General features: G+C 43.3%; 1 protein-coding gene across 3 annotated transcripts in view; it reads right to left on the bottom strand.

The window, feature by feature from the left end:
- KLHL29 (kelch like family member 29) overlaps window positions 1-27,787 on the bottom strand; it is a 387,747-nt gene that overhangs the window by 13,119 nt on the left and 346,841 nt on the right. For all 3 annotated transcript variants that reach the window (XM_014872970.2, XM_014872968.2, XM_088162465.1), the window contains 5 exons: window positions 23,265-23,463; window positions 20,428-20,610; window positions 17,502-17,682; window positions 8,925-9,118; window positions 706-850 (listed from right to left, as the gene is read on the bottom strand). In XM_014872970.2, coding sequence (XP_014728456.2) covers window positions 706-850; window positions 8,925-9,118; window positions 17,502-17,682; window positions 20,428-20,610; window positions 23,265-23,463 — 902 coding nt within the window. The remainder of the gene's footprint in view (window positions 1-705; window positions 851-8,924; window positions 9,119-17,501; window positions 17,683-20,427; window positions 20,611-23,264; window positions 23,464-27,787) is intronic.

Raw genomic sequence — 27,787 nt, 5'->3', positions numbered from 1 at the left:
TGCCTGTGGCAGTGTCTAGAGACCAGCTGTGGCTTTTCCAGGGAAACCAGCAGCTCAGCCCTTCCCCAGCATAGGAATCTGCTGTGAAGGGCTGGCTGTGCACAGCCCAAAACAATCCTGTCTTTCAGCAGCAGCCATGTAAAACTATTTAAAAGGCCTTTAAGTGCTGCCAGTACCTGCAATGGCTGCCAAGTTTTATTTTTGTCAGACAATTTGTGAAATTTGTTCAACTTGTGACCACAATCAGGGAAACGAGCCCGAAGAGCCATCAAAACCACCTAATAAATAACAGTAATTAATATTGGTGTGTGGTGCTTACTCAGTATTCTTTTTCTTTCAAGGATCTTTTAGCTGGTTAGCAATAATGTTCCACATTATGGTGGTCTCTCCTACAGGGGGTATTTATCATCCTCTAGTTGCACATGGCAAACTGAGAACAGCATTCCTGTAATCACTGGAGGAGCCCAACACACTTCCCTCCCCATGGTCCATTGTGCCTGAACGTGAGGAGACATGTGAACCATAACAGACTGCTGAATGTACATTTTGGGAAATGCTGTGTGCCTGAGCATGTACAGAAAAGAGATGAGGAAAACCCCCAAATGGTTCACACCTCCCTTCCCCTCTCCCCTTCACTTGTAGTAGCTTATTTATCAACAGAAAATGTTAAGGCACTGGTAATTCCATTTTAATGTTTTTTCTCACCTGCAGAACTGCCTGGAGTGGTTCATGTTGGGACCTGCTTTAATATTGCCTTTCTCTGGGTCATAGATGGTGGTTGCTCGTGCATAAGCTCCTCCAAGAATAAAGATGAACCCATTGAGAGTGACTGCAGGAGCATATTTGTTATCTGTCAATGGAAAGCAACACTGAGATCAGTTTTAGGCTCAGGTTTGGAGACTGTTTTTTTATTTATACATTCCCCTTATTTATAGATAAGTCACGTTTCTCTAAACCTCCAAGGCTAGGGAAAGAAAAATGAGGAAACCTTTCCCGGTTTTGTTCTCCTCTCTCCAAGTTCTCAAAGGCACTTTTAAAGTTCATCACTTCTTCTTCCCCCAGTATGTGCCTCCCTCTAAACTGGTAAAGAACAATTATCTTCTCCTGAAGCCTAATGGAGTCACCATGAAAGTTCCACAGTTACATATGAAACTAAGATGTCAAATTGTTTCAGAATTTTGAATTGCTGCAAATTTTAGCTCAGATGCTTCCCATGCCTGTGCAGCAGCTAAGTATAGCAGAAACCCACAGCATAGAGACCCCCTTAATAATATCCAATAGTTGATACTCTTTTATATTGTGCTTTTGCTTGTGGGAAGGTCACCCACGCATTTCCAGAAGATTTTCTGATACCTGATTTCTTTTTCATCTTTATCTATCTCATAAATTCACCTACATTTTTATTTTCAGATGTGTGTATCTCCTGTAATTTAGCAACAAACTGTGTGAGGTTGTGAGTTTGAAATTAAGCAAATCTCTCATCCTGAGTCAAGTTCAATCAGATTTTCTGAGGATGCTTTAAAATTCTTGTTAGCTGTGGCTTTATTAGAAATATTAGTAAAACTAATCATAAATTATTGAATAAAATAATTCTAATCTAATTAGTTGGCTTGTCCCTTATGCTGCTAGCACGCCATATGCACATTATTAAATATGAGCCAGTTGGGCTGAAATTTCTCATGATGATGTCTGTCTTGATGAGATACAGTTTTTTAATCAACATTTCTGTGAAACCAATCAGCAGTGTCTGGGAACAAAAGATGGGAAAATGTATTGCTTTGAGTTAAAATAAGCCTCACAACCAGTTCTCTAAGAGGCAGGTGGCTTAGGCCTTTGGGGTGTGCAATGCATGTCTCCTGGGAGGCCAGCCTGGGGTCAGGGAACACATAAAAGTTCTCCATTTGTAGCTATAAGTTAAAGCCTTTCCAAAATCTGCATTTTCATATGCTCAGGAAAGGCTGATCCCCCTGCAAGTCCAACAGGGAATCAGACTGGACACAGTCCTGCTGGTTTCAGCCCCTGCAACCTCCTCCCAAGGGGACCTGTGGGCTGAAGCTGGAGAGGAGGTGAGATACCACCTTTACTGTGCTCTTACCTCTCTGATACCAGCCTCTACATAAAACATAAAGGGGTTTATATGTTCCTCCCAAATCTACAGCATTACAACTGTGTCCTTTTAGGAACACAGAAAAGGATGGCCTTAAACCAGATCCAGCAGCTTTATTTTGGGATTTGCTTACCTCTTGCATGGTGTGTTGTAACCCTGAGGTACTTGTAAAACTACCTTATTCCATTAAATATTTAACAGCAATTTAATTTGACAGGAGTTAAGCAAAAGCTGATGAACATCTCTAGAAACGAGATAACCTCCTTAATTGAGGTTTCAGCAGGTAAAACTAGAATGGAAAGAATGGTTTTGTGCTGTCTGCCTCTGTCCCAGCACAGCCATGGGGTGGTCTGGCTCAGTTCATCCCATTCCACACTGGCATGAGCCCAGGGGGACCCAGAGGGGTGAAGCACCCAGCAGGGAAACAGACAGAGCCCGTGTGATGGGTTAAAGTTGAGCTCCTACTACACTGAGTATCTACAGGCATATGTCAAAAAAACCACGGCTGTATTAGGAAAATGTCACTGATCCTTGGGAACAGATGGGAAGAAACTAATTCATCCAGAAAATAGAACAAGGAGTATTCAGTTTCTTCACGGTGCCACTAAGCCACTGTAATTCATCAGAAAGGCTTATCTGTCCTAACAACCCAGCTTGCATCCCTTTCCAAATCAGACTTGCATATGTGACATTTTTTCCACTTAAGACACTCACCAGAAATTTTCCGTATTTAATTATCACATCTTCTTGTTGTTTTTCTTTTTTTTTTTTTTCTCTGACTGGCACTGTTTTGCAGGAGAATGAAACTCTTACATTAAAAAATCCCCTCAGCTCCCAAATCTCACAGGGAAATTATCTGGGGCTCCCTCACAGCAGAAACAGTAACTTCTCAGGGGACTGAATCACTGACTTCACATTTCTTTTTGTTAAAGAATGAGAGGGAAACCCCTTGGGTATTTTTATAGTGACTTTTTTTTTTCCTTTTTGAATAGGCAGACAGTTTGGTATTTTTCTTCTGTTTTTTTAGAGCCAATCATGTTTGATTCTCATCAATATTTCAACACACCTCATATCTGTTTTCTTTTCACTGCTTTTGTCTTTAGCTATAATTTAATAAATTGGTATCAAGTAAGTCTCAGACACAGAAACAGAAAAATCCTTGCTGTTTCTTTCAGGAAGGAAGTTTTTCCCAGAAAAGTCTCCTGTTCCTGATGAAGATACAGCAAAAAGACATGAGGGACACCCCTCCACAAACAGGTAGAGAGAAAGCAGTGTTTTTTTTTTTTTTTTTTCATTTGTTTGTTTGGTTTTTTGGTTTGTTTGTTTGTTTTATTACCATGGAGACAGAAACTGTTCATGGATACTGGGATTTTGGAAATCTCAAGTCATCATTCCTGATATTCAGGTGTGGATGACCACCTTCAATCTTTAACCTTACTTCATCTCAGGTGCAACCCACACTCTTCCTGTGGTGATGTCTTTTTCAGGGCTTGGTATGCTCATGCAAACTCTCAGGAGACTCCCATTTCTGTCACTGTTTGAAGTCCTTAACATGGTCCCAGTGCAAGGTAGCTGGTGGGGAGCCCAGTTTTGCAAAAGCATGTTTTGGTTGGGCTTTTTGGTCCATGTGCAGCAAGTTGGAAAGGAGATTGACAAAGCTCCTGGGTGTGAACATGAGCTTCTGTGTGTCAGGGGCTTCTATGTGTCAGAGGCTTCTGTGGGATACAGCAGGGCCACTGGCTATTTCAAAAGGCTGCTGGAGAAAAGGAAGAGAGGGGGGAGACAGCATGGAAACAGAGAAGCAGCCTCCTTTCCTCTCCAAAGTCTTAAGTGTTGAGGCTGTTGGATATAGTAATCCATTTCAGGCTGGAAAATCTTAAATGGGATTTGTCCAGGTCAACAAACACACTTGAGATTAGAAGGCAGAATACATGTAAATGAAATAATACATAAAAGGTAATCTTCCCTTCAAGTGGATAACAGGGTAACATTCCTCTCCTTTTCTTTTGCTACAGGAAAATAAGGCACTAGTTCTATTCTGTGACAGGCCATTGGAGGAAGGAGTGTGCACTCCATGACAATCCCTGAGCCAGAGGTGTCCTTCACATGGGGTTGATGATTTAACTTGCTGCTGTGCTCCTCACTTAGGGAGGACAGGCTGCTCCTGGGACGTGTCCATGGCTCTCACATCTCTCCCTGTGTTACAAGGCCAAGTAGCACAGACCTGTTTTCCCTTCCATGATTGCTCAAAGATCTTACACTGCCTTCCAGTAATGCACTCGGTCAGAGATTGAGGGGGCACTGCAATGCATGGCAGCAGCACTTCATATGGAAAAGATTATTATAACCAAGCTAGTTAAACATTTTTATTGGGAGGAAGAAATGCAGGAGTGCCACCAGTCCAGGCAGAACTCCAACCAAATTGTCTCTTGGCAGATTTGGGTGCCTGATGGGGAGGCTGATGCACTTGATGGAGCAGATTAGAGAATGCAGTCTGGTAAATACAAACTAAGCCTGCTTTTAATAGTCAGTGCCTCTTCCCCTCCTTGAACACTCTTCAGACAAACTCAAGAATGGCATGGCCATAGGATAACCAGGAGACTGTGATCTGATCCTGAACATAGTCCAGGTGAGGCCCAGGTGAAGCTGCTGCATGAACAGTGAGGGCTTGGATGTCACCCTGCAGGCTCAGAGCTCTCCTGGGAGCTGATCTCCACCTTTCCCACTGACCTTTGAGCAAACCCTCCTTGGAGACCCCAAAGTCAAGTGTCCTCACTTGCAAACACCACATTCTGTGTATGTGTGGTGGCAGGAGGCTCCTGCCACTGCAGGGCAGCTTTAGCATCACATTTATGGGCACGATGTAGATGAACCAAAGAGTTCTGGAAAAAGAATAGCCATGGAGATGAAGGAGAGGTACGAGTGAAGAGGACATTGGAAAAACAGCAACACAAAAATACTGATTTTGCAGGGCAGAGGGCAAAGAATAGGTAGGGAAACACTAAGTGGAAAATGTCATTCTGAAGGGAGCACATGGCATGTACAGAGGAAAAATGGGCGAGATAAAAATTCAGGCTTAGGAGGGTGAAAAGAACCGGCCATGGGAAGAAAAATACACTGAAGAATGAGATGAAACACTCATTGCTGTGGGACTTTCGGGTGAAAACCAGCCATATTCCCCTACAAATACCAAACTATTGGCCTTGGGAGAGTGCCAAGATATATATCTGATTTTTCTTGTAAATTAAAAAAAAAAAAAAAAAATTAAGCCACAGAACAGTGCAGTAAAAATGCACAGATCCTTCTAGTGCTGTTTTCCAGATTGATCTTGCATTCTTAGGTCTGTGATTGCCCCACTTTGGTCTGACTTATCACTGCAGGAGTAAATGGTATGGTGAGGAACTAGACACTTGGATTAGAAACCAGAAATACTCACAGAACTTAGATCTCTGTTCTCTGGTTCTCACCAGATTTTAAAATTTAATAATAATGGTAATTAAATACTGGTTTTATTACAATCCAAAAATATTAATTAAAACTTTTAATTCCACACTGACTGTTCAGAGTACCTAAAAAAGGTGTGTTTTAGTGCCCTGTCATGAAGGCACAACGTGAACTAAAAGACAGTGACCAAGTAATTTGGCTTACTTAGAATCCCTGACTTCAGCATATCTATGGTCATCTTGTTAAATAAGACAAAGCTCAGGAAGCTGGGCATGGAATATATTTTTAGCACAGCTATATAGGACAGCTTGGCCAGAAATGGAAAGTCAGGTGCTGCAAGTACATAGCCCTGGTTCATTTATTCATGTAGGACTTTTGTTTTTACATCTAAAAACATGACAAGGGGATGAGCAATGTGGTATACTATAAACATGTGAGGCTCCCCAGTGCCATCCAGTTGTGGGCTGCACTGCTGCAGGAACATCTGCCCACTCCAAGGTGGGAAGGACTGACAAGGGGCAGAGGATGGGGCATTGGGGAATGCCTTCTCCTCCCCAAATGTGGATGTGTGTGACCAGCAGTCGCCCAAAGGCTTCCACAGCATCCACATGCAGCATCAGTGAGCCTGGTGCCATACCTACTGCTCACAGGCATCCACATCCCAACACCTCCTGACAGCTGAAGCATAAAGAATAAATGGGAACTGGGAATGAATTCACTGCATATTCCTAGAAGAATTCCAGGCAGAAGAGCAAGGGCTGAGCTGCATGACTTGCTATCAGTCCCCAGTCTATATCTCCTCTGCACAGGCAGAATGTCAGTGTCCAGCCTGCTTCACCTTCACTCAGACCACACAAAACATGAGCCATGATTGATGCCAGTGTTGCCTTGGGTTGGGCTGGCACGTGATGCTTTGAAAGAGATGGACCTTTAGGGTTCAAATGTGTGCCATGCTGCATTCAACTCACTATCATAAAATACCACAGTGAACTGAGACAGATGCTACTGGTCTAAAAATCTCCACAGACCTTGTCTGCTTTCAATACCTGCAGCTTCTGTTGCATATCTGAGCATGCTTGAGGCATTTTTAAATAAACTGTTGTCCTATTTGAGGTCAAACAGGTTTCACTGATCTCGGGGTGACTTTGTAACAACTCACCATCTCAGCTGCATTAGCTCACAGGTACAACTTAGGAATTCACAAATCAACACAAAAAGGCTCTGAGACTGTCAGAGGCACCTTGGCAGTGATCATGTCACGATTGATCCCAGCTCCATTTTGCAAAAGGCTCCTTCTACTTTCTCTTTCCTTTAGACTGTACTGTACCTGGCACTGCATCCAGTTCTTGGGGGGATACTTTAAAAATACCAGTGGCCCTATGGTTTCTGTAGAGCTGGAGAAATTAAAATATATTACCAACATTCCCACTGCCTTGTAGTGAAGATCAGGCATCACACCAGTTCACATTCCCAGATATTCTCCATAGGGGGGCCATTTTTCAGACTCTGTGTTATTTTAAGTTATTTGCAAGTAATTTGACGTTATACAATACTCAACAAAGAACTCCTTATTTATTTTATGCCTTCAGCTTAACTAATGAATTTTGCACCAAGAAAACATAAATACAATCTTTTAACTTCACAAGTATTTTTAATGTATTTTTGTACTATTAAGAAATAATAGTACAACTCCATTAGGACAATGGGTGATGAACCCAACTCTAGATGTTAAGATTATTTCTTTTATGCACACATGGTGTTGACACTTGCTAGACTGTAACGAGTCAGGGGATGATTCCTTAGCTCCTGTGGCACTTGTACTATTAGGGTTAGGAAGAGGAATACGATTTCACACAACACACTCATTTTTGCAGAATGCTGCGAGTCCAGGAAAACCTCATACTGCCAGGCAGTGGATTAAAGGAGCAGCAATAGCTGTAGCCACATGATGGAAAAAGCCAGCAGTGGGGTTGTTTGTGCTGCTGTCTTACACAAAGGTGCCTTGGGCTGGCTAACGCCCTCCTGCTGGGTGCTCCATGCCTGTGTCAGGCTGTGTCAGGAGGGAGCAGCCGGAGTGGCACTGGCTGGGCAGGGGGGCTGAGGCCACGGAGAGCCAGCTCCTCACATCCTGATCTACCAGGAACTCCGGCAAACGGCTTGGAATCATCCTAACAAGCTGCAACGGAAAAAGCAGCTTATTCTAAGTTTCTGATGGTGCTTAGACCTTACAGCTGTCCTTCTACAATTTCTTACTTGCTACTCCTATTGCTCTAAGGCTCAGTAATAAGAAGATGATTTTTTAAAAACGAAGTCACAGTTTCAACATGAATGATGAAACACTGGAACAGGTTGCTCAGACAGACAGTAGATGTCCCATCCCTGGAAACTTCAAGGTCAAGTTGGACAGGGCTCTAAGCAAACTGAATTAGTGAAAGATGTCCTCGCTTATTGCATGGGTTATGTGACCTTTAAAGGTCCCAAACCACTGCATGAGTCTCTGATCTAGGAGGTGAAGGCAAACCCCTCCGAAAGCAGCTTCTCTGCAATGACTGTGTGTGAATTGTTTCTTTGGCCACTTGGGTGCAGCCAGAGCGAAGGCTGGCAGAGCCCAGTGCAGAGCAGACAACCCAGGCCAGCTGCTGCCTGCAGGAGCATCCTGGCCAGGCTGAGCGCTAAACCTCATTTCCAAAAGCAGCCTCAACACTCAGGGTGCAAATTGCAACAGAAAGCAAGTAAGTTGCAAACTTCTTAGTGCTGTTCTAATTTTGGAAGAAAGTCACCACCTCTGACACTGGCTGGTACATTAGAAAATCTGGTTTCTTGTCTTGCTCTTTATATTTGGAGAGCTCAAGGGCTTCATAAACTAATAAACACAGTTTTAATAAACTACATCTTGAAGCTGCCAGCCTCTGAAGCACATATGCCTGTGGACACCACTGATAAATCCCAGTTCAGAATGCCTGTCACGTCCCATAGAAGAGGCAGCGTTTTAACAAACCCATGAGTGATAATCCACTACTTGAGCAGTGCTCTGAGCCCACATGGGACAACACATGATGCCAACATGAAGTTTCACTTCACTACACTTGGAGATCTTTTAGATCCAGAACGGCTAATTGTTCATACCTAGTAACTGATTTCTTTTCTCCCCTGCTTTGAGCTCATCACTTCTAGCAGGCAACTAGTCCGTATTAATGAGTGACAATCGCCTTCAGCAGAAATCCAGGTAATTGCTTCTCTGGTATAATATCCATGCATCCCTGCCAATACGTTATAGGGATATCCCCTCCCACCCCACAGCTCCTTTGCTTTCTGCACAGGCATTAAGATACCTGTAGCACAGAGACCGGCTCTGACACCAGGCGTGGCTTACCAATCATCGGGGACTCAATGAAACTCCACGAGTTGGTCTGGGGGATGTAGGACTGCAGGACCCCCGCGGCTCTCCCGGCCTCGTTCACCCCTCCAAAGACGTAGATCTTGCCCCCGCACACGGTGGCCGCGGCTGAGTGCACGGCCTTGGGCAGGGGGGCGATGGTCTCCCACTGGTTGGTGATGGTGTCGTACCTGGGGATGACAGCAGGCACAGTGAGCTGAGCTGAGCTGAGCGCTGGGCAGCACTGACAGGCACAGAAAGGCAGCTTGGCAAGCAGAAGAAAAGCAGAGGTGGAAATTTTTTTTATTTTTTTAATGTCTCGCAAATTCAGCCACTTGGTAAACGGTGTAATGAATGCTTTTCTCTAAGGTTTTAAAACATTGATAGAAGCCCAGAGAAAGCTGGTTCTGTTTTCTGTATATGCCTCTCAAATCTCATTATAGTCCAAGGTAAAGAAACTCGGGACATCTTTGTTGAGGTGTCTTCCACTGATTAATTTCTTTTAATGAGTATACAATGAGATTATTCTTGCTAATCAGTGTGGAGATATCCAATAGTGACTGTGGGCAGGCAACTGTTAATATACTTCAATTGTTCAGCTTGTGGAACACATCTCACCTGCAACATAATGCAACATGATGGCTCCTTTTACTCTAGTTAACCGAGCAGCAACTCCCATTTTGTGCCAGAATAAGTTGCTTCCATTTAATTTTCATTGTGTAAACCAAGCTACTTGTTTTCAGGATGCTGCAACTGTTAATGCTGGGGTAAGATTTCAGCACTGCATTTGTATTTGACATGAATCAAACAGAAATGAGTATGCATGAAAGTGCTAAATTGGTTTTGAGGTCATCAGTATCTGATTTAATTAAGTCATTGACCATAAGGGATGTACGGTTAACAATCCATGGATGAAGATTCATTTTAGACAACATCGTAAGTACAGGCATCCCCTTTTTAAAAAAGATAATGTGGCAGGGATTCAAATAGCTGCTCTAATATGAATCTTGGAGACAGTGGAGAATAATGTGATTTTTAGGTTTCTCTATTTCCATGTAATGACAGATGCAGTCAAACAGGAGTTTCCTGCGTAGTGATTTTTCAGAGTTGTTGACTGCCAGAACAGAAGCCTTCATCACCCATTTAGGGGTTTTGCTCTTAATGGCAGTGATACGCAATATGCAAACATGAAGTGAATTGATAACATGGACCCATCTGCAAAATATGATTTGGCAACAAGGGAATTCTCCCTCTGTATCATGTCCCTCAAATTTTCACTGTTTGAACTTGGGGATAATAAAAGGGAGGAATGATAAAAATGGCATAAACAGCAGAAAATAATGTGCTTAATAAAAATACACTAATGAGTTTCCAAGTAATATAACTGAAAGTAATTAACACACTCATGAAAAAAAAGAAGCAAAGGCAAACTTTAACTAAAAAAAATTAGGAAAGTCCCTTATAATGAGCATGGAGAACTGCCTTGTATGATGCTCTAAATTAGCTACAGAGAAATTAAATTCATCTACAACAAGTGATCAAAGGGAAAAAATATAACAAGATTAAACAACATGGTGCTGGGAGCATTCACGGTGACACACCTTTACTAGGCTGATTCTTGTACCAAACTTGAGCTGCAGATGCATTTTGACTGCACGAACAGCTCCTCCAAGTAAGTCACCACATGCTGCACCTCATGCATTCACCCATAGCACTCAGAGCGAGCAGCACTCACATCCACCCGAGCAGATATGCAAAACAATCTCACATAATATAAAGTTTCACGCATTGCTTTTAGGACATACTTTGCTAACTTGGCTATTGCAGTAATTGGTAATTTAATTCTTGGTGTCTTGTTAAAAAAATGGCTGTAATTGGTTATAGGATGGGAAAAACAACAGAGCTGAGAACTGACCTAGTGTTCCTTCTCTTGTTCCTCCTTTAGGACCAATTTCACCTGTCAACTGATACATTTTGGCTCACACCATCTACTTAGTTTTAGCACCAGGAACATTTGTGGGCCATCAAAGTGGTCTGAGAAGGGGGTGGTGAGCAGCCAACTCCGTTCCCTGTTGCTGGCACACTTCAGCTCCCAAGACAAGGACATTCTTGGCAATGACTTCCTGATTGTCTCAACACATTCTTGGTTAGAAGGGTTTATATCCTTCAGGTATGCTGGGGGCTGGGTGTGGCTGAGGATTGCATCCATAGGAATACTGGAGAAAGGTTCAAATTACAAAACAAATCATCTTTTTTCTGGATGAATTTCCTTACTGAGGCCTCATGTCCTGCAGACCCCATTTTTAATCTTTCACTGCTCTCTGTTTATGCTCTGCAATGACAGAGCTGCTCTTTCTTTCTCATACTGTCCTTCATCTGCCACTGAGAAACCAAAAATGATGAGTTTCACTTCATCTGCTGAAAGCCAAAGGCTGAAAATCTACTGGATGCAGGTGGTGAAGCTTAAACACCCCCACCCTTTTCTTGAAGGTCATTTGGTTTAAAAAATCAGTGAACCATAAAGCAGGTGGAAGCAAGTCCTTATCTACCTAACATGGGCATCTAATGTGGGTTTTACATGGGCTGCTCGGTGAAGCAGCTCACTTAAGTGAGTGTCTACCCTACCCCTGAGGCTGAGGAGGAGAAATTGATGCCTTCAAGGCTTCCTGATAGCTGTCCACCAAGTCCCTCTATCCCCTGGGAATTTATTCCTCCACTTCACTCCCTCCTTGCAAATCAGGTAGACTTGATTTCTAGTCTGTTTTGCTTCAGTTCCCACCCACCAGAAAGTTTGTTTCTTTTTCCCTGTTGGATTATAAAGCTGTCTGCTATCAAATCTCTCTCTTTCACATATGGACGTGCAGAAAATAATAAAGTCAACTCTTCACCTTCTATGGGATAAACTAAGTAGTCTGAGCTCCTTAAGTCTCTGCAAGGCAGGCTTCCATCATTTTGGTCTATCTCAAGTCAGCTCTTAATGTGTTCGCATAAGGATTTGCACCAGATTAACTAAATTGGTTTAAAAATGAATGAAGGTGAACCTTTGTAACCTTCCAGGACAGAAAATACTGACACCTGCTTTACCTCCCTGCCCTAGGGCTTTTCCATCTGTTGTGTCATCTCTGGCACTGCCATCACACCACAGCCACTGGTGCTCGTGGGGCTGCTGGCTGCCTGTCACACCAGCCCTGCTCAAGGGCCAGCAGGGAGGAAACTGATTCAAAGAATAATCACTTTGATCTCTTTTCATTAGTCAAGCTTTGCATTCGAATCCCCTGTTTGAAGCCATAGATGGAGACATAATGTGAGCTGGACTCAAGCCAAGCAAAGGTTTTTCTTCCCTCCGCCGCTCCCTCCTGGTGTGTCCATGCTTGTCCTTGGCTCTGGGCCTACCCAGCCCATCCAATTTGCTGAACTTGAATCTTCAAGGACATCTCCTTTCACATGACTGACTCCTGGCCTGCAGTCCTTGCACACTATGCACTCGTGTGTGGTTTTACACACTTGCCCTCACACTCATTCCTCTGCCCAGCAACCAGCTGGTGTCCCCACTGTCATTCACATGTCACTTGCACTGAGCACAGGGATCTCATCTGACCCTTGTGCACTCACTACCTGCTGCTGTATGTATTATTGACACATAACTTACATGTTTTTACATCTCTTATATATGTGTATCTGCACGTTATCTGTATATATAATGTATATATGTATGTGTATGTATAGTTTATATACCCATGATACAACAAATGATCTGAACCCAGCAGAAAATACAGCTCAGGCTTGAAGAGAGCACATGCAGAAAGAAAACCTTGCTGGCTCCCACAACTCTCCACTCTTAGGATTTCATCTGTGGGACTCATCTTCCCCTTCCTTTATTCATTTCATTCAACTCCTCCTTCCTTGCTCTTTCCCTACCACCTCAGTATTAACAGCAGAAAACCCTTCATTTCAAGCTGTGCCACTCGCTTCACTGCCTTCTTGACTTTTGATCTCTTCAGTACCTGAAAATAGTATTTTTTTCCTCCTCAGTCTCTTAATTTCTGTCCTCCTAGGTTAAACAGCCATATGTGTATCTTCATTTATTCACATTATAAGATCCCTACATCATGGTCAGCTGCTTACACAATGACCATTTCTGTCAATCTGCAAGAAATCCTTCAGTTATTTAAGCATTATTTAATTATATTTGCAGGAAAGATTCTATTTAAACTAAAGCTGTACAGTGTCATATTGAACTGCTCTTCAAATGATTCACATGTTTAAAATCACAGTAATGGATTACTATTTTTGCCTTTTTTCTTTTCTTCTGACAGGCTTAAGAAACTACCCTAAGACAAGGCAATATATTTAATTTTCTTTCATCCAGATTTTAGAATCATTGAGTCCAACCATTAACCCACCACTAAACCATGTCCCTCAGTGCCACATCTATATGACTTATAAATACCTCCAGGGATGGGGACTCCCAACGCTTCCCTGCACAGCCTGGTCCAGTGCCTGGACATCCTTTGGGTGAAGAAATGTCCACCTTTCTTGGGGGAGAGCTCCTAATTCCTACATGATCATATCTCAGTAAAACAGTACGTTCTGAAGTAGTTTCTAAAATGTATAAAGCTTATTCTTTACACTGATTTTTTTTAGACTGTCTTCAAAGTATGCGCTGCCAACAAAAGTAATCTCCCAATTTTAGACAACCTTATTGCAAAAAGTGCTGTCAGGTCAAGGGGATTTATCTTCTTCTGTCCTTCAAACATATAATAACCACAAAGCACCCACATTTCCACACTTCCAGTCCCATACATTGTCTTGTCAGCATACGCAGCCTTCTCAGCTCTCAAATTGCATATATTACAGGGCCCATCCATTATCTAAAGACCTAGTTCATGGATACACTTCATTTCACCAGCTCCCAACTCAACTCATATCTCAGAAGAAGACAGAAAGTGTAATACCTTCTCGCCTAACACCTAATGACTCGCTTCTTGTCACACAGAACCTTGCCAGAGGGGCTTGATGGAGAACTGCAGCCATGCTGTTATTTCCCTAAACACTCATTGCAAAAACATAACTTTCCCTGAACATATACCCATGCACAGCCACAAAAATGGACTTATAACTCAGCCCCTCTGGCACATGCATATTGTTTTAAGATGGGTAACAAATGACTCCTATTCATCTGTTTGTGACTGATAGTCCTATATTATCCATCGAGATGGAATTTTTGCTGCCTCCTTACAAACAAATGGCAGATAAAGGGTAAAGGATCTCAGCCTTGTTGAATTTGATGGGAAAACACCCACTGTTTTAAGTGGCACCAGAATTTCTGGGTAAAGCTGCACCCTTCAAACACAACTACAAGCATGGAGAGAGGGACACAGGAGCTGATGCCATAAATCATTACAAGTCCAGTGGTCCCCGCTTGCTTTAATGCTTTGTAATAGTGCAGCAGATGTATTAAGTGCAGGCAGGTGCCATCATATATAGCCAAGGTGGTCTGACATTTGCTTTTAAAAAGCAAGATGCTGTAAAAACATCTTTGTAAGATTTTAACCATTTAGGATAAAATATTACAAGAATTCCATGAAGAACAGGTGGAGAACAAGAAAGAAACTGGGAGAAAATGCTATGTTCTCTGTCTCACTGTGGTGAGACACCCTGTAGACATCATCCTCTGGATCTGCTCACTGGTGAGGTCAGGGTAAGTCACTTTGGAGTGGAGACATGCCCTTTGCCATGCCAGCAGATACACGTCAGAACCTGGCCAAAGCTGGGCATGGTCACGCTTGGGCTGACTGAGCAAGCAGAAAGCAAAATGTGCTTGGGAAAGATAAGCTGCATGTGCACCAGGGGAGGTGGTAGGAGGTCCAGCGAGGGAGGATGTTCAGTGCCTTGCCCTTCACACTGGTGGCACAGCCCAGGACTGCATTGTGTGCCAGGCCTGGATAAGCCCCTGCACCTCAATCTGGGGAGATAACAGGGCTATAATCTCAGAGGCCTCCTAGGAGGTGAAAAACTACCACAAACCCAGGTATAAATTGTGTCTGCAATTCTGCACTGGGGGGAGGAATGATAACTTCAGAGGTAAATGTAATTTTTGGTATTACTTGACATGAAGCATATGACCATGCCACATTATTTTAATTTATTGCTTTTCTTTGATCTGCTGGAATGACAGAGGTTTACCCCTTACTGAGAGATTGTATCACGCTGTGCCATCAAAACCAACACAGTATTTGAAAGAGGAATGTGCAACTCACACAGAAACATGGTGGGAGAAAGTTGGTTTCTTGTAGCTCTAGAGGAGGGGACGGAAGAAAAGCAGAGTCAAGAAGTGGGCATTCACTGCTTGTAACACAGCAGCCAACTCAGCAATTAAAGTAATTTTAGTTTGCATTTTAGTGTGTTTTTTTTTTCCAAAGCTGCAATCCAAATTCAGAAATCCTCACTGCTTGCAAAAATGGGTACATCAGTTTAGATTCCTGAACCCTGTCTTGTCCAAATGGGAAGTGCTTTTGTGTGAAAAGGCCTGACTTTGTTCAGCACTGCTAGGAGAGTCAGCCTTCCCTCACCTGCATTTCTGACAGCAAACATCCTTTCCAAAACACAGCTTCAGCCATGCTGTGCTTCACTTCTGTCACCCCCTACTGTCATTTTAATATGAAGAACAAAAAAGGAAACATCTCCAAACTTCTCTCATTTCCTGGCATGGCCCAAAGGAGGCCATGTTGCACTTTTTCCATGGCTCTGTCTCACAAGCCACTCTATAGACAACAGCAGATTAATTATAACCACGGGTTTAGCAAATCCCCATGACAAGACATCCTTATTGTGGCTGAGACAGTGTGTGCTGAAATGATAGGGAGGAAATCTGCTCCTTTCCCACATCCAGGTCTCTTGGTGGGCTTGGTACAATGGAAAACCAGCACTGAGCCAAGCAGGGGCTGCTGAAAGCCTGAGGTGACTTTGCAGCTGCAATGTCATCTGTGGTGAGGGCTGGGGTGTCTGGGATGCGAGGGGAGGAGCAGGGGGGACTCTGCTTGATTTAGGGTTCATTCAGCTGACCAACATTTTGGATGCTTTGATAAAGAAAGACCATGAGAACCAGAGCAGAGACGAATCAGGCCCAAGGAAAACTGAAGAGATTATTTAATCAATGACAACTATCAAGACTCCTCAATAGCATTCTTTCACTGTTCATCTTTGCTGAGAGATGGAATAAAATAGCATCTCTTTCCTGGGCTCTCTGCTTCCTGTGCTCACAAAAATAGTTCTGCTAGTTAAAAATTTACTGACTTAAATTATGGGATGAATACCTTCAGATGCCAGAAACAAATCTGCTGAAAAGGGTGAGAATTTGCTTCAAAGCCAATCCCACGGGCAGTGCCCACCTTAAGTTCTGGGTGAAGGAGGGGAGCAGTGTTCACATGTTGCATTCACTGCTATGATTTATCATTCATTCTTTGGTGTCTGCATTTCCCTGATTTGCTGAAAGCATCATCACTAACACCAGTTTCCAACCTTTTGAAAAATGTGTTGTTTTTTTCTTCCCCCAAAATCCTTCCTAATGACCTATACCTATTTGTCTTGCCTGTTAAGGCAACTTTTACTGGAAAACGCCTGCTTCAAAATGTTACTGAAAAAGTATTCAAATTCAGCATTTAAAACGGACAAAAATATTTTTGGTTGCCAAATTCACTTAGGAAAAACACTTCCCAAATATATTTCCCAATTAAGTGTTTGGGGAGGGCTAAGACTGTATTGATATTTTTGGAATAGAATATTCTCAAAAACTGTATTTCAAAGTGAATTCTATTTTTCAATGAAAACATTGATACAGATATAAAATCTATGGCTTTACTGAATGCCGTGGGTGACAAGAAATTAGTTGGTTTTGGAATTTTACTTGGTGAAATATTTTTGTTACACTTTTTCTCCTTCCTGTTTTTTTAAGTTCCATGTGAAAAAAATTACATCTGGAGTCTACTTGAAAAGAGAAATTTCCATTCTCTCCCGTCTTTGTTCAGCCAGGAATTCAAAACTGTTTCCATTTATTGGTTGTTTTACTCTGAACACGGCAGGTTCCAGCCCCAGGCCAAGACCACCAAAGGGAGGATCTTCCAGCCAGGTCAAGGGTAAGGTGCTACACCAGGAAAACACATACAAGATACTTACTTTGCTGTTGTTTTTTTTGAATTTAAAAGGAAAAAAAAAAGTGTTAGTGTGGTCTGTAAAGACTTTCATCAATACTAAATTCAAAGGGAGCTTATTAGTTCATTGTGTAACAGGGAAAAATGTCCAAAGAACTTAATTCCTCTCTTCACTCCCCTGAGCAAAGTGAGAAGCTGGCAACTTTCCTCTTTGGTTTTGAAACAATGCTTTCCACTGAAGCATTTAAATGAAATCTAATCCTGCCCACTTTCCTACTTTCTTAGCTGTGATAAAAGCTTATTTTAACACATACAGTCCATTTGATGTGTCCTTTAAAAGGCAAACAGTCCTTTAGCACAGCATGAAGGAGAAGCTCCAGCAAACAGCACGTGTATTTTGTTTAGTTTTGGGGTGTTTTTTTACCTTTCCACGTGGTCAACGTTGCCTGCCACACCGACCCCTCCGATGGTGTAAATTTTGCCATCGTACACCAGACTGTTATGTCGACACCTTGGGACTGTCATGCGGGACACGAGGTTCCAGTTATCCAGCAAGGACATGTAACACCAGACATCGGCCAGCGTGACACCCGACTCCATGCCGCCTGGCACCCACGGGTGGGGGACAGAAGAGGGGAGAGTTACGTGAGATCCTGCAACGGCAGCAGCTCTGCACACAGCAATCAAAGCCAGTTACAAAGTAAAAACTCTTCAAATGACATTTGACTAATTAAAATAAATCACCCTCAATACTGAGCATCTGTTCCGATGATGCATATCTGTGTCATTTATTCATGCGCCCCAAAGGCTGGGTTTTTTTAATAAGATGACATGAAGAAATCAAGATGTCAGACTACGAGGGACACATACATAAGGGGATAGACCCTTCTCAGTCTTCATAAATAACTTCCAGTCTATTAAATTACTGCAACACTAGCAAGAAGGTGTCAGGAGGCTGAGTCTATCTTGGCTTGCAAGACAGAGGCCAGCCTGAAACCTAAAATGCTTAATACAGTGATGGATTGAAGCAGCACATATATGGGCACAATAAAGTCAGTGCTTGCACTGTAGTCTTAATTTCTAATTTTCAGGGACAAATTTCTTACTTATTTTCATTTGCAGATAAAAGACAGAACCAGCTGTAACACTCCTGTAAAACAGCTCAAGATGATCTCGTGAAATATTTATATTGGTCACTTTTAGACTTCTGCTTGAAGCTTCCAAGGTAGCCACTTAGTGAGTGTCTTACTATCCTGTTCTGAAGCACGAAGAGGTGAAATTATTTATTCGGGACCACACTAGGAGTCAGTGGTCAAGCCAAGAAAATGAAGTTCCATGCAGTTCCATGGTTTAACGAGCAAACCAGACTTCCTCCTTGGTATTTTGCTTTCCAAACCTATGCTATGTAGTGCAAGGTCCAATACTTGGAGCTTGCAGCAGGCCATTCTCAATTCTCTTGGTTCCCCTTCCTTTTTTCCTGTGTCTTCTACATTTGAGCAAAGTAAAATGTCAACTGACTCTTAGCTATGATTCCAGCTCTCCTTATTGCAGCCATGAAGTACCACCTGGTCACTCATCCAGGTTCAAGGGAAAGAGCTGAAATGATCTTTGCAACTAGGATTCTAAGCTTTTGTTACTAGGTATGGCACAGCCTAAAATGGCTGTACATATTGGAAAGCACCTCGGCTAAGAATAACTAAAAGCCAACATCTGACAAAAGCCTCCCCAGAAGACTTTTGATCCAGCTGCTCTCAAGCATGGGCAAACAAGCATGGGGAAAAAACATCAAGAAATAATTTCCAATCAATTCTTAGGGTCTCTATGCAGTATTAATGGAATTTAACACCACAGGCAGCAATTTACTGCAGAAAATGCACTGAGAGAGCTCGGCAAGGGAAAGGCAACAGCTGTAACCCCTTACTGGTACAGATGCCAGGTGCATCTGTGTTCCCAACAACATCCTCGGATCACACACATCCGCACCTCCCTGCCCAGCCTCCTCTTTTAATCATCCAGCCCCCACTCAGCTGCTATCAGAGCAGCTTTGCATTGTCTGATGGGAATTGCTTTTCCCCCTCTAGCCAAGAAGAGGTACCAACAGACTGCAAAAATCCAGATACTGTGATGCTCAGGGCATGGTGTCATGAGATACTTTGGGAGTTAAAGCCTTTTAAGGAGCATGGTCTCAGTTTCACCAAAACTAAGAAGATTATAGGGCTAGTGAGTACTGTCAGAAGAGAGGTTTCAACAAATACAAAACATGAATGCTCCTGTAAGCAAATACTTTAAGTGTAGGTCACATATTCAGCAGTTCAGTCTGTCTGTCTCAAATTCCATAACCTACCATTTAGATTCAACTACAGGGAGTATTTTAAATTGTGTTTCTATGGCAGTGAAACCTCTTTGCATGCTTGATGGTTGTCAGGCCTATTTTCTTCATGTTACAACTGCAAAATTTTGTTGTTGACTGCTCTGAGAGTACGTTAACATCGCAGAGACATGGAGAATGACAAAAGCAGGGAAATCCCTCTCTCCAAACATCCTTTCCACTTCTCTTTTCTTTTCATTCTTTTTTTTTTTCTCTCCAGGATCAGCTGGGTAAAACTCTGGCAGGTCCCACTTTGGGCTGCCTGTAACTTTTCTCCCAGCCCAGTAAATCTGGGAGGTCAATGGATTGAGAACAACCCTCCAGAGAAGGACTGGGGGATATTGGTGGACAAAAAATAGGAAATGACCCAGCAGTGTGCACTTACTGCCCAGAAAGTTGGCTGTATCCTGGGCTGCATCAAAAGCAGCACATGAATAGCTGGTGGGTGATTCTCCCCATCTACTCTGCTCTTGTGAGACCCCACCTTGAGTACAGTGTTCTGTTCTGGGGTCCCCAGCACTTGAAGGACGTGGACCAGCTGAATTAAGTCCAGGGACAGAGTGTGAAAATGGTCAGGGGGGTGGAGCACCTCTCATATGCAGAGAGGTTGAGAGATTTGGGGTTGCTCATGCTGGAGAAGAGAAAGGGGGCTGGGCTTATAAGAAAGATGGAAAGAGGCTTTTTATCAAGGCCTGTAGTGACAGGATCAGATTGTAAGAAGGTAGACTTAGACTGGACATAAGAAAGAAATTTCTTACATAGAGGGTGGGGAGGCCCTGGCACAGGTTGCCCAGAGAAGCTGTGAACTGTGGCTGCCCCATCCCTGGAATTGTTCAAGGCCAGGTTGTATGGGGGTATGAGCAACCTGATCTAGTGGAAAGTGTCCCTGCCCATGGAAAGGGGGGTTGGATTAGGTGACCTTTAAAGGTCCTTTCAAATCAAAACCCTTCTGTGGTCTATTTCTATGGAATCTGTTGCTTACCTGAGAGATAGATGTTGTCTCCAGCGCTGACCACGCTGAAAAACTCTCGGTCATAGAAGGGCAGGCTGGCCAGTGGGTACCACTTGTTGTTTTGAGGATTTAAGCAAGTGACTGCTGTTAAAGCACGTTGGTTCATGCCAATCATCTGGCGACCCCCGACTAAGACTATTACCTCGGCTACTCCTAGGATTCAAGTAAGAAAAATAGTATTATAAAAAAGTGGCATCTCTCAACCAGGCAGGAACCCATCCAAAAATACTCATCAGTCAGGGAAATTTCAATGTATCGTATATAAATCTGTTTTAGAGTCTGCAATCAAACCACGAAGGGTGAGAAAAAACAGGCATGTGTGTAGGGGGAATAGTGGGTGAGGAATGACACTATGAACACTCTTGGGAGAACTAGGGAGGGAGAATGCCATCTGGGCAAAACTTGGGGGGAAAGAAATAAAAAGGCAGTTCCATGTAAAGATGTCCATTCATTTCAACAGTCTTTGAGTGAGACTTGCAGGTAGCAAACTTCTCTTCCATTGAAGAAAATGGGCATTTTGTCAAGGATTGTGATGGCTTTAGAGCTTGGTCATTATCCAGGAAAAGCGTGTTTGGACTTTAACCTAAAGAATGTCTTCTCACATTAAAAGTTAATGTCTGGAGAAAGTGAAGCTATGATTATGGATCTTCATCCTGATATTCTTTCTGCATGCACTCTATTAATATATAATTTTCTGATGGGTTACTTTTTTTCTCTCTTTTTTTTTTTTTCTCAGAGAAAGCAGATTTCCCAGACCCAGGTAACAAGTCATAGATCATGGTCTTGGTCTACCTAGGTGCTAGGAAACAAGACAGAGATGGCCCCTGCCTTAATATAGTTATTAACTGAGCTTTATCTGTGCTTGATTAGCTCCCCCAAACCCGTATCATGGAAGGTGTCCAGCAAGCCAAACTGTCTGTTCATGCAAAACTTTCAAGTCCACATCTCTGAGGTTTTATTCCCATTTCACAGCCACAGCTGAGTCATATCTGATCTCCTCTCCAGACTCATTCCCACAGAGATGGGTCACAGTGTAACCCTGGGATGTTTCCTGACTCCATCCAAGAGTCAGGTGCTGGGCATGGTTTGGACTTGGCATTTAGCTCAAGTGTTAAAAACCCTTTTGCAGCATTGGAAGCCCCTGTGCAATGTGCTGCCAGGAGAGGTAGGGTCAGAAGGACCAGGAGGCCACAAGCTGGAAGGAATCAGTGTTTCAGGAGCTGTCTCCTAACTGGAGCCATTGCTGTGATGTGTTACAGTTCCCAGCCCACAGACAAGTGTGCACAGGTGCGGGGCAGGAGGGAGAGTGCCAACAAGAGGGATTAGGAGCAGCAGCGGAGAGAAATGCGTCTGCAGAGTAATGGATTATCGTCATTCTTCATTAGCATTTTCAAAAAATATATTTGTGTCATTCAAGCAAGGTTACTCTCTTAAAAGTTATTAAGATAAAGTGCTGTACAGTTTAAAATAAATATTTCTCAGTAACAAGAGATCATTATTTTTGTGCCATACCAGAAAATCTAATCACCTGTGCAAGACATAACTTGATTATAATCTATGACCTCGACAGGCATGTGACATGCAGCAGCGAGTCCACAAAGGGTGTTTAGAGATCCTTTGTGCCTCCATGAATGCTGTTGATATGCAAAATAACATGATTCTATATAATTAGACTCTGACCTAAAAAACTATAATCACCCTCCTTTACACTGAGAGAATCACTTTTCCCTCATCAACAAGCTTCTGGAAATGGATCACATTACACCTACAATTTTATATACATAAAATAAGCACTTTTCAAAAATCCCTTCAAACACCACACCATTAGTTGTCTTCAATGAAAGACTTTTTAGGGCAGATTGTTATTGAAAGTCCTCTACACCTCGTCCTTCTGAAAGGTGCCTTGATGAGGCAGTCTCCTGAAGCTGCAAATGCCGTGGTTTGATATGCCATCTCCGTGCCACATTAGCATCAGTGGCAGTGACAGAAAGTTTTGTCTGGCTTTCTGCTGTACTTATGGGAGGCAGAAGTACAGGCAGCATGTTAAAACAATTCACCTGCTTCATCAGACTCCTTCTTGGATGCAGTTTTCCTACGTGGTATCTGCACTCTCTGTTCAGTGAATATTTATGATATTTCTCACATCACCATGATATGGGCTCAGCTGGCAAGGTGAGCACTTAGGTTTTTTCCATGCATTTTTCCAAAAAGGTCTTCTTTTAAAGAAGACTCAGTTTGTCATAGCTGCTGGGTTTTTAAAAGGGAATATGTTATGTATGATCCATTTTTTCTGGAGGCATTAAACAACCTGATCTGGCACTCATCAGTATAAAAATACTGTATTTACACCAGCCTCACCATATAAAAATATTATACTTACAAAAGGCTGTGAAAGTGAAGGTGTTTGATGAGTATGAGACAGATCCTCCCCACAAGAGGCTCCATGGCAAAAAACCAAATGCTTCACCTATTTCTGCAACTAGAGAAACTGAGGCAAAGAGGGCAAGGGGCTCACTTTCAGGACAACAGAGGAACGTTACAGTCTCTGACTATAAATATAATAATTCCTCAAATTTAGGCTCCTTTTAAATCCCAATTCAGAAGCATGTATCTGAACACCCATGTCCATCCACTGGGAGTGGCTCCTAAATTCTGAAGGAAAATAACAATGGAAAATTGAGATTGAAATATCACCAGGTTCTGGGAAGGAGCCAAGAGAAGGAGCCGAGGTCAGTGCCCTGTCCCAGGGCATGTCCAGGAAATGTGGAAGCAGGGGGCTGGTGCTGTTGCAGGACATTTTGCTTTACCTGCAGAGAGCCTGGGCCGGGTCCTCGGTGTCTGCATCTCCTGGCGGGCGTGTGGCAGCATGTGATAACGTTTGGCTTCGTTCACCAGATCCCGGCAAGCCTCTGAAGACTTTATCAACTCCTCATTGTCAACAACATTCAGCAGATAGCTGGGATGGATGAAGGGGAGCCTCACCACTGCCAGCAGCTCTGCAGCATACTGTGAGGGGGGAGAAATAATAACACATGCAGCCTTCATGTCAGAGTTCAGCCACTTGGCATCTCCACTTCCTTGCCTGTAAACCATCCTCTGTCATCCAGCCTGGAAAGACACTTGTCATGGATGCTGCATACAAGCCCTGCCTAGTGAATGGATGGGACAGAGCAGCCCTCAGAGCTCCCTGGCTCAGGCTGGGTTTGGTCCCATAGACTAAAAATAATCTTCAGAAGGAGACAAATCCTGTTATACAGAACTGTATGGAGGAATTTTTAGGAAATAAAAGCTCATTCTGAATTCAGGCTGAATGGAACACCTTGTGCAGTGGAGACATGGAGTGAGCATTTGAGTTATCTGAATTAACCTTGAAATGTGAGCGTGGTTATTGTAATAAAACCCCCAAACAAGTACTTTCTGGCACTATAAATATGAAACAAAAGTCACTAAATAGGGCAGATTTCAATAACTGTGGTAGAGCCTGAATGATGTCAACCAATTGCTAAAAATCTTTCAATTAGTAGAGTTTATTTGTTGGTGAAAGAAATTATGGAGCTCTAGCTTTTAGGGAAGTCTGACTCCAGAGGGTGCTATAGAAATACTCACAGTACGTTTCATCTTCTAAACAAATACATTAAACCTCAGAGGGTAAAGGACACCTGAGCAAATGAAGCTGTCTGCCACCAAACATGGCTAAAAGGAGAACAAAACCCCAAGACACAAAATTGCAATCGAAAAAGCAGGAGTCCATCCCCAGATTATTCTTTTTTATGTATAGCTGGATATATCACAACACTGCATGAGAATACAGTGAAAAGCAGAGCAATGGGAAAAAATGTAACTCCAGAAGCAAGGCACACAAACAGGATGCAAACTAAGGGTGAGCAGCAAGAAAAGATAATCATCTGTTGCAATAAATATTCATACAGCAGAAGCATCCTAAGATCCCAACTGGGATTGAGGCCAGGATGCAAATAAATATTCCTGAGGTCCGTGCTGGTCCCAAGAAACTCTGGGCGCCAGCAGCATCTGCTGGCCTGCAGATGCCTCTGGTCTTCCAGAAGCCACTTGGCTCTTTCTTTCTTTTTCAGCAGCATGCCTGTCCTCGCAGGGTGTGAGAGCCAAGTCACAGCAGGAACAGGAGCAGGAGCAGGAGCAGGAATGGGAACGGAGCAGGGGCACAATGAGAAGGGAGGGTAGGGATATGTCCTGAACTGGGTAACGGGCTGGCCAAGCAGGTGAGGGATGCAGTGACATCTGTGAGTGCTTCTAAGACTTTCCCTTCCCCCACCCAAACTGAAGAAGCAGGCTTAATTTAGAAGGAAAACAAAGGATGTCTCCTCCAAATTCACACTGCTCTCCTACTGGAGAGCCACATCAGCATGTTTCAAGCTCTGCCAAAGCAAAAATGCAACAACCTGTTGGGAGCTGAGCCCCACTTGTGCCTGCAGATCTGTGGCCCCAAGGAGATGAAGGGTTTCAGGCTGACTCCCAGTCCCCAGCTTATCAGTTCTCCTCAACACTAGAGCTGACAATTTTAGGTACAGCCTAAAGACTTGAAGCCTGGCCACTCTGAAATTATTTGGGGATAAAAAAAGTTGTTTGGTGATGCAAACACCAAAACACCAAAACACCAAAACACCAAACACAGAAAAGTGACAGTGCTTCTCTTCTGGGAAAAAACCACCCCCATGAGCAGTACATTCCTGACTCCTTCCTATTACCTCTAGTGTGGCACAGAGCCGAGTAGGGCTTGAGATCACCTCATCAACCTCAAAACATAAAAGAAGACACTCCTCCCTTGCTGAAATCCATTTCGGAGTGCTTTCTAGGAGGTACAACGGCTGCTCCTTCCCCACAAATGTCAGGCACTTGGCTGCAGATATCTTAATGTCATTACCTTGTAAGAGAGGGAGCAGTGGACATATGGCAGTGGGTGGCAAAGCTCTGACTTCAGGAAGTGCTTTTTTTAAGAAGGTTGGAGGCGTTTAACCTTACACGGGAGCCAAGACGAAACGTGGCATCGGGACAGGGAATAATGCAGAGAGAGGGTACACTGCGGATGAGCGACACAATCCCACGGGGGAGGTTAATTCCCACTACAGGCTGCTCAGGAAATAGTACAACTTGCTAAAGGGCAGTTTAAATAAAGTTGTAAAACACATGGAGTGTACACAGGAGCCAGCACCTTCCCTTGGAGTGGTGGGACATGCCAGAGCTGCCCCTGGCAGTCCCGAGGCTGGTCTGTTCTGGAAGCAGCCACAACACAAACACCAGCACAGACAGGTGTGCCACTGCATGGGGGCACGGCGTTCCACTTACTACCATGTCCAAATGCTGACTGCCAATTAGCACTGGGAGAACAGCTCTTTTCTGTCAGGGATGGAACAATTCCCATGGGCCCAGTGGAGTTACTGCCTCCATTTCCCACCTTTCCCTGAATAAATGGGGCAGCACTGCTCCCTGAGCACAGCGAGCTCTCCCTCTCGCCCACCTCGCTTTAATTAGATAAGTGAGAAAATGTGATTCTGTTTCTCTCCTGGATTCCTCCCCTCCTTTCTCTCCTCTTTTGTCTGAGCTTGTGGCTTATTTTGAAGGGGAATAATAATTAGAACATGTTGCTCCCTTTCATCAGCTTGAAAGCTGATGTCACATATCAAAACCGATGTCACTTTTCACTCTTATTCTTCCCTTTGCTCAAACAGCTACAGAAAGCTGGCTCTGTGTGTGTGTCTGTGTGTGCCCGACCACACGCAGCCAAGACTCGGGCTTGGTGCTGAGAGCATTAAGGGTACATAGAATTGCAGTGTTTTTCACCAAGGGATTTAAGGAGTACGAACCATGGCAGCGTCTCCACGAGACAGGAGAAGCTTTTATAAAGCAACCTCTTTTCGCACCAGCTCTTTTAAGCACTATAGTCAAGGGTGAATTTCATTTAGCCTCACTGATTTAAGAATATTCAAGTGATTTAGGCAATCAGCAGCCTTTTTCTTTTGGATTCTCCCTTATGAAGACTTCCCAGCTCTGTTAGCTATGATTGTACTAAATATCCTGCTACTATTATCCTTTTCATTTAAGACTGGAATAAGCACCATAAAGCATTTCAACCTCCTTACCATCTGTTATTTGCTCTCCATTCTCTCTTGTCTTTCCATTGTGCCTTATACAGCTATGAAACATCTACTGCACCAACTGATGTTACCAGTTATCACTAAAGCAGCAGAATACATGTACAGGGCACGTTGCCAAATTCACCCAACTTGGGTCCCTGGAGTTGTGGGTTGTGCCTATAACCCTGGGGATGTTTTCTTTTCCCTGCTTGGCTGCAGGTGCTGGCTGGACAAGCAGAACTATTTCTCAGGACTTTGTCACTTATGACTACTCTATAGCCCGCATTACACCCCAGGGTGAAGGAGAGAATATTATATTTCTGGGCCTAAAATTAGGAGTTATCAACTCATAAACATGTAGGACCACACCTCAGGCTCCTTGAGAATGGACATCATTATGCAAAAATCTAAATATTTATTGTTTAAGATGCTAGGAAAGTTTTTGAGCACCATCAGGACTGGTTTTTTTTCAGGTGATGTGAACCTCACTGTAGCTCCTGTTGGGTGAAGGGATCTGCTCAGGTTTTGCACCAGCAGAAAATCTCATCCATAAAGTCCCTGCTGAGTGATGCTGTCAGATATCCTGTGAATGGCCAGAGTAATTCTGCAGGAGTCAGGGCACTGCTGCCACACGAGCAAAGTCTTTGTAGACAGTGACTGGGGACACAGCAGAGCAGAGGCTTCTAAGAGATGCTATCTGTCCTGCTTCAAAGCACATATTTCAGTGATTTTTCACTGATTGCAGTGGCTGAATAGAAAGCAGGATCTTCCACCAGTCTGCAATCACAAGTGTGTTTCATATGAAACAGGGAGAGAAAAATCTTCAGAGATCTTTTCTTTACCTAATTAACCAAACATTTCCAGGGAGAGATTCAGCTCTAGATTCAGACACATAAATGAGTTCATACAAGCCAAGTATTTACTTGTCAGCCAGACATGTAAACTCATGTTATAATTAAGAGGGATTTAGTCAATGCACTTAACAGTCCCCAGAGCAATGTGAGCTGAGAGGATGCACTGAGCACCAGGGGAAGCAGAGAGTATCAATGTCCCCTTCTGGGCCACAACTGTGAGCCATCAGCTCCTGGGAAATGGATTGTGTTCCTCAGACTATGCCTCACACCATGGCACGCTAAGATGTCAACAACCATATGTCAATCCAAATTGGAGGGCAATTAATTCTAGCCTCTGGCGGGAATTTTTGTGTCCATTTGTCCTGG

The sequence above is a fragment of the Sturnus vulgaris genome, chromosome 3, assembly GCF_052056855.1.
Source record: "Sturnus vulgaris isolate bStuVul1 chromosome 3, bStuVul1.hap1, whole genome shotgun sequence".
Lineage (NCBI taxonomy): Eukaryota > Metazoa > Chordata > Aves > Passeriformes > Sturnidae > Sturnus > Sturnus vulgaris.
The sequence above is the reverse complement of the archived record's forward strand: the minus strand, read 5'-3'. Positions and strand labels throughout refer to the sequence as shown.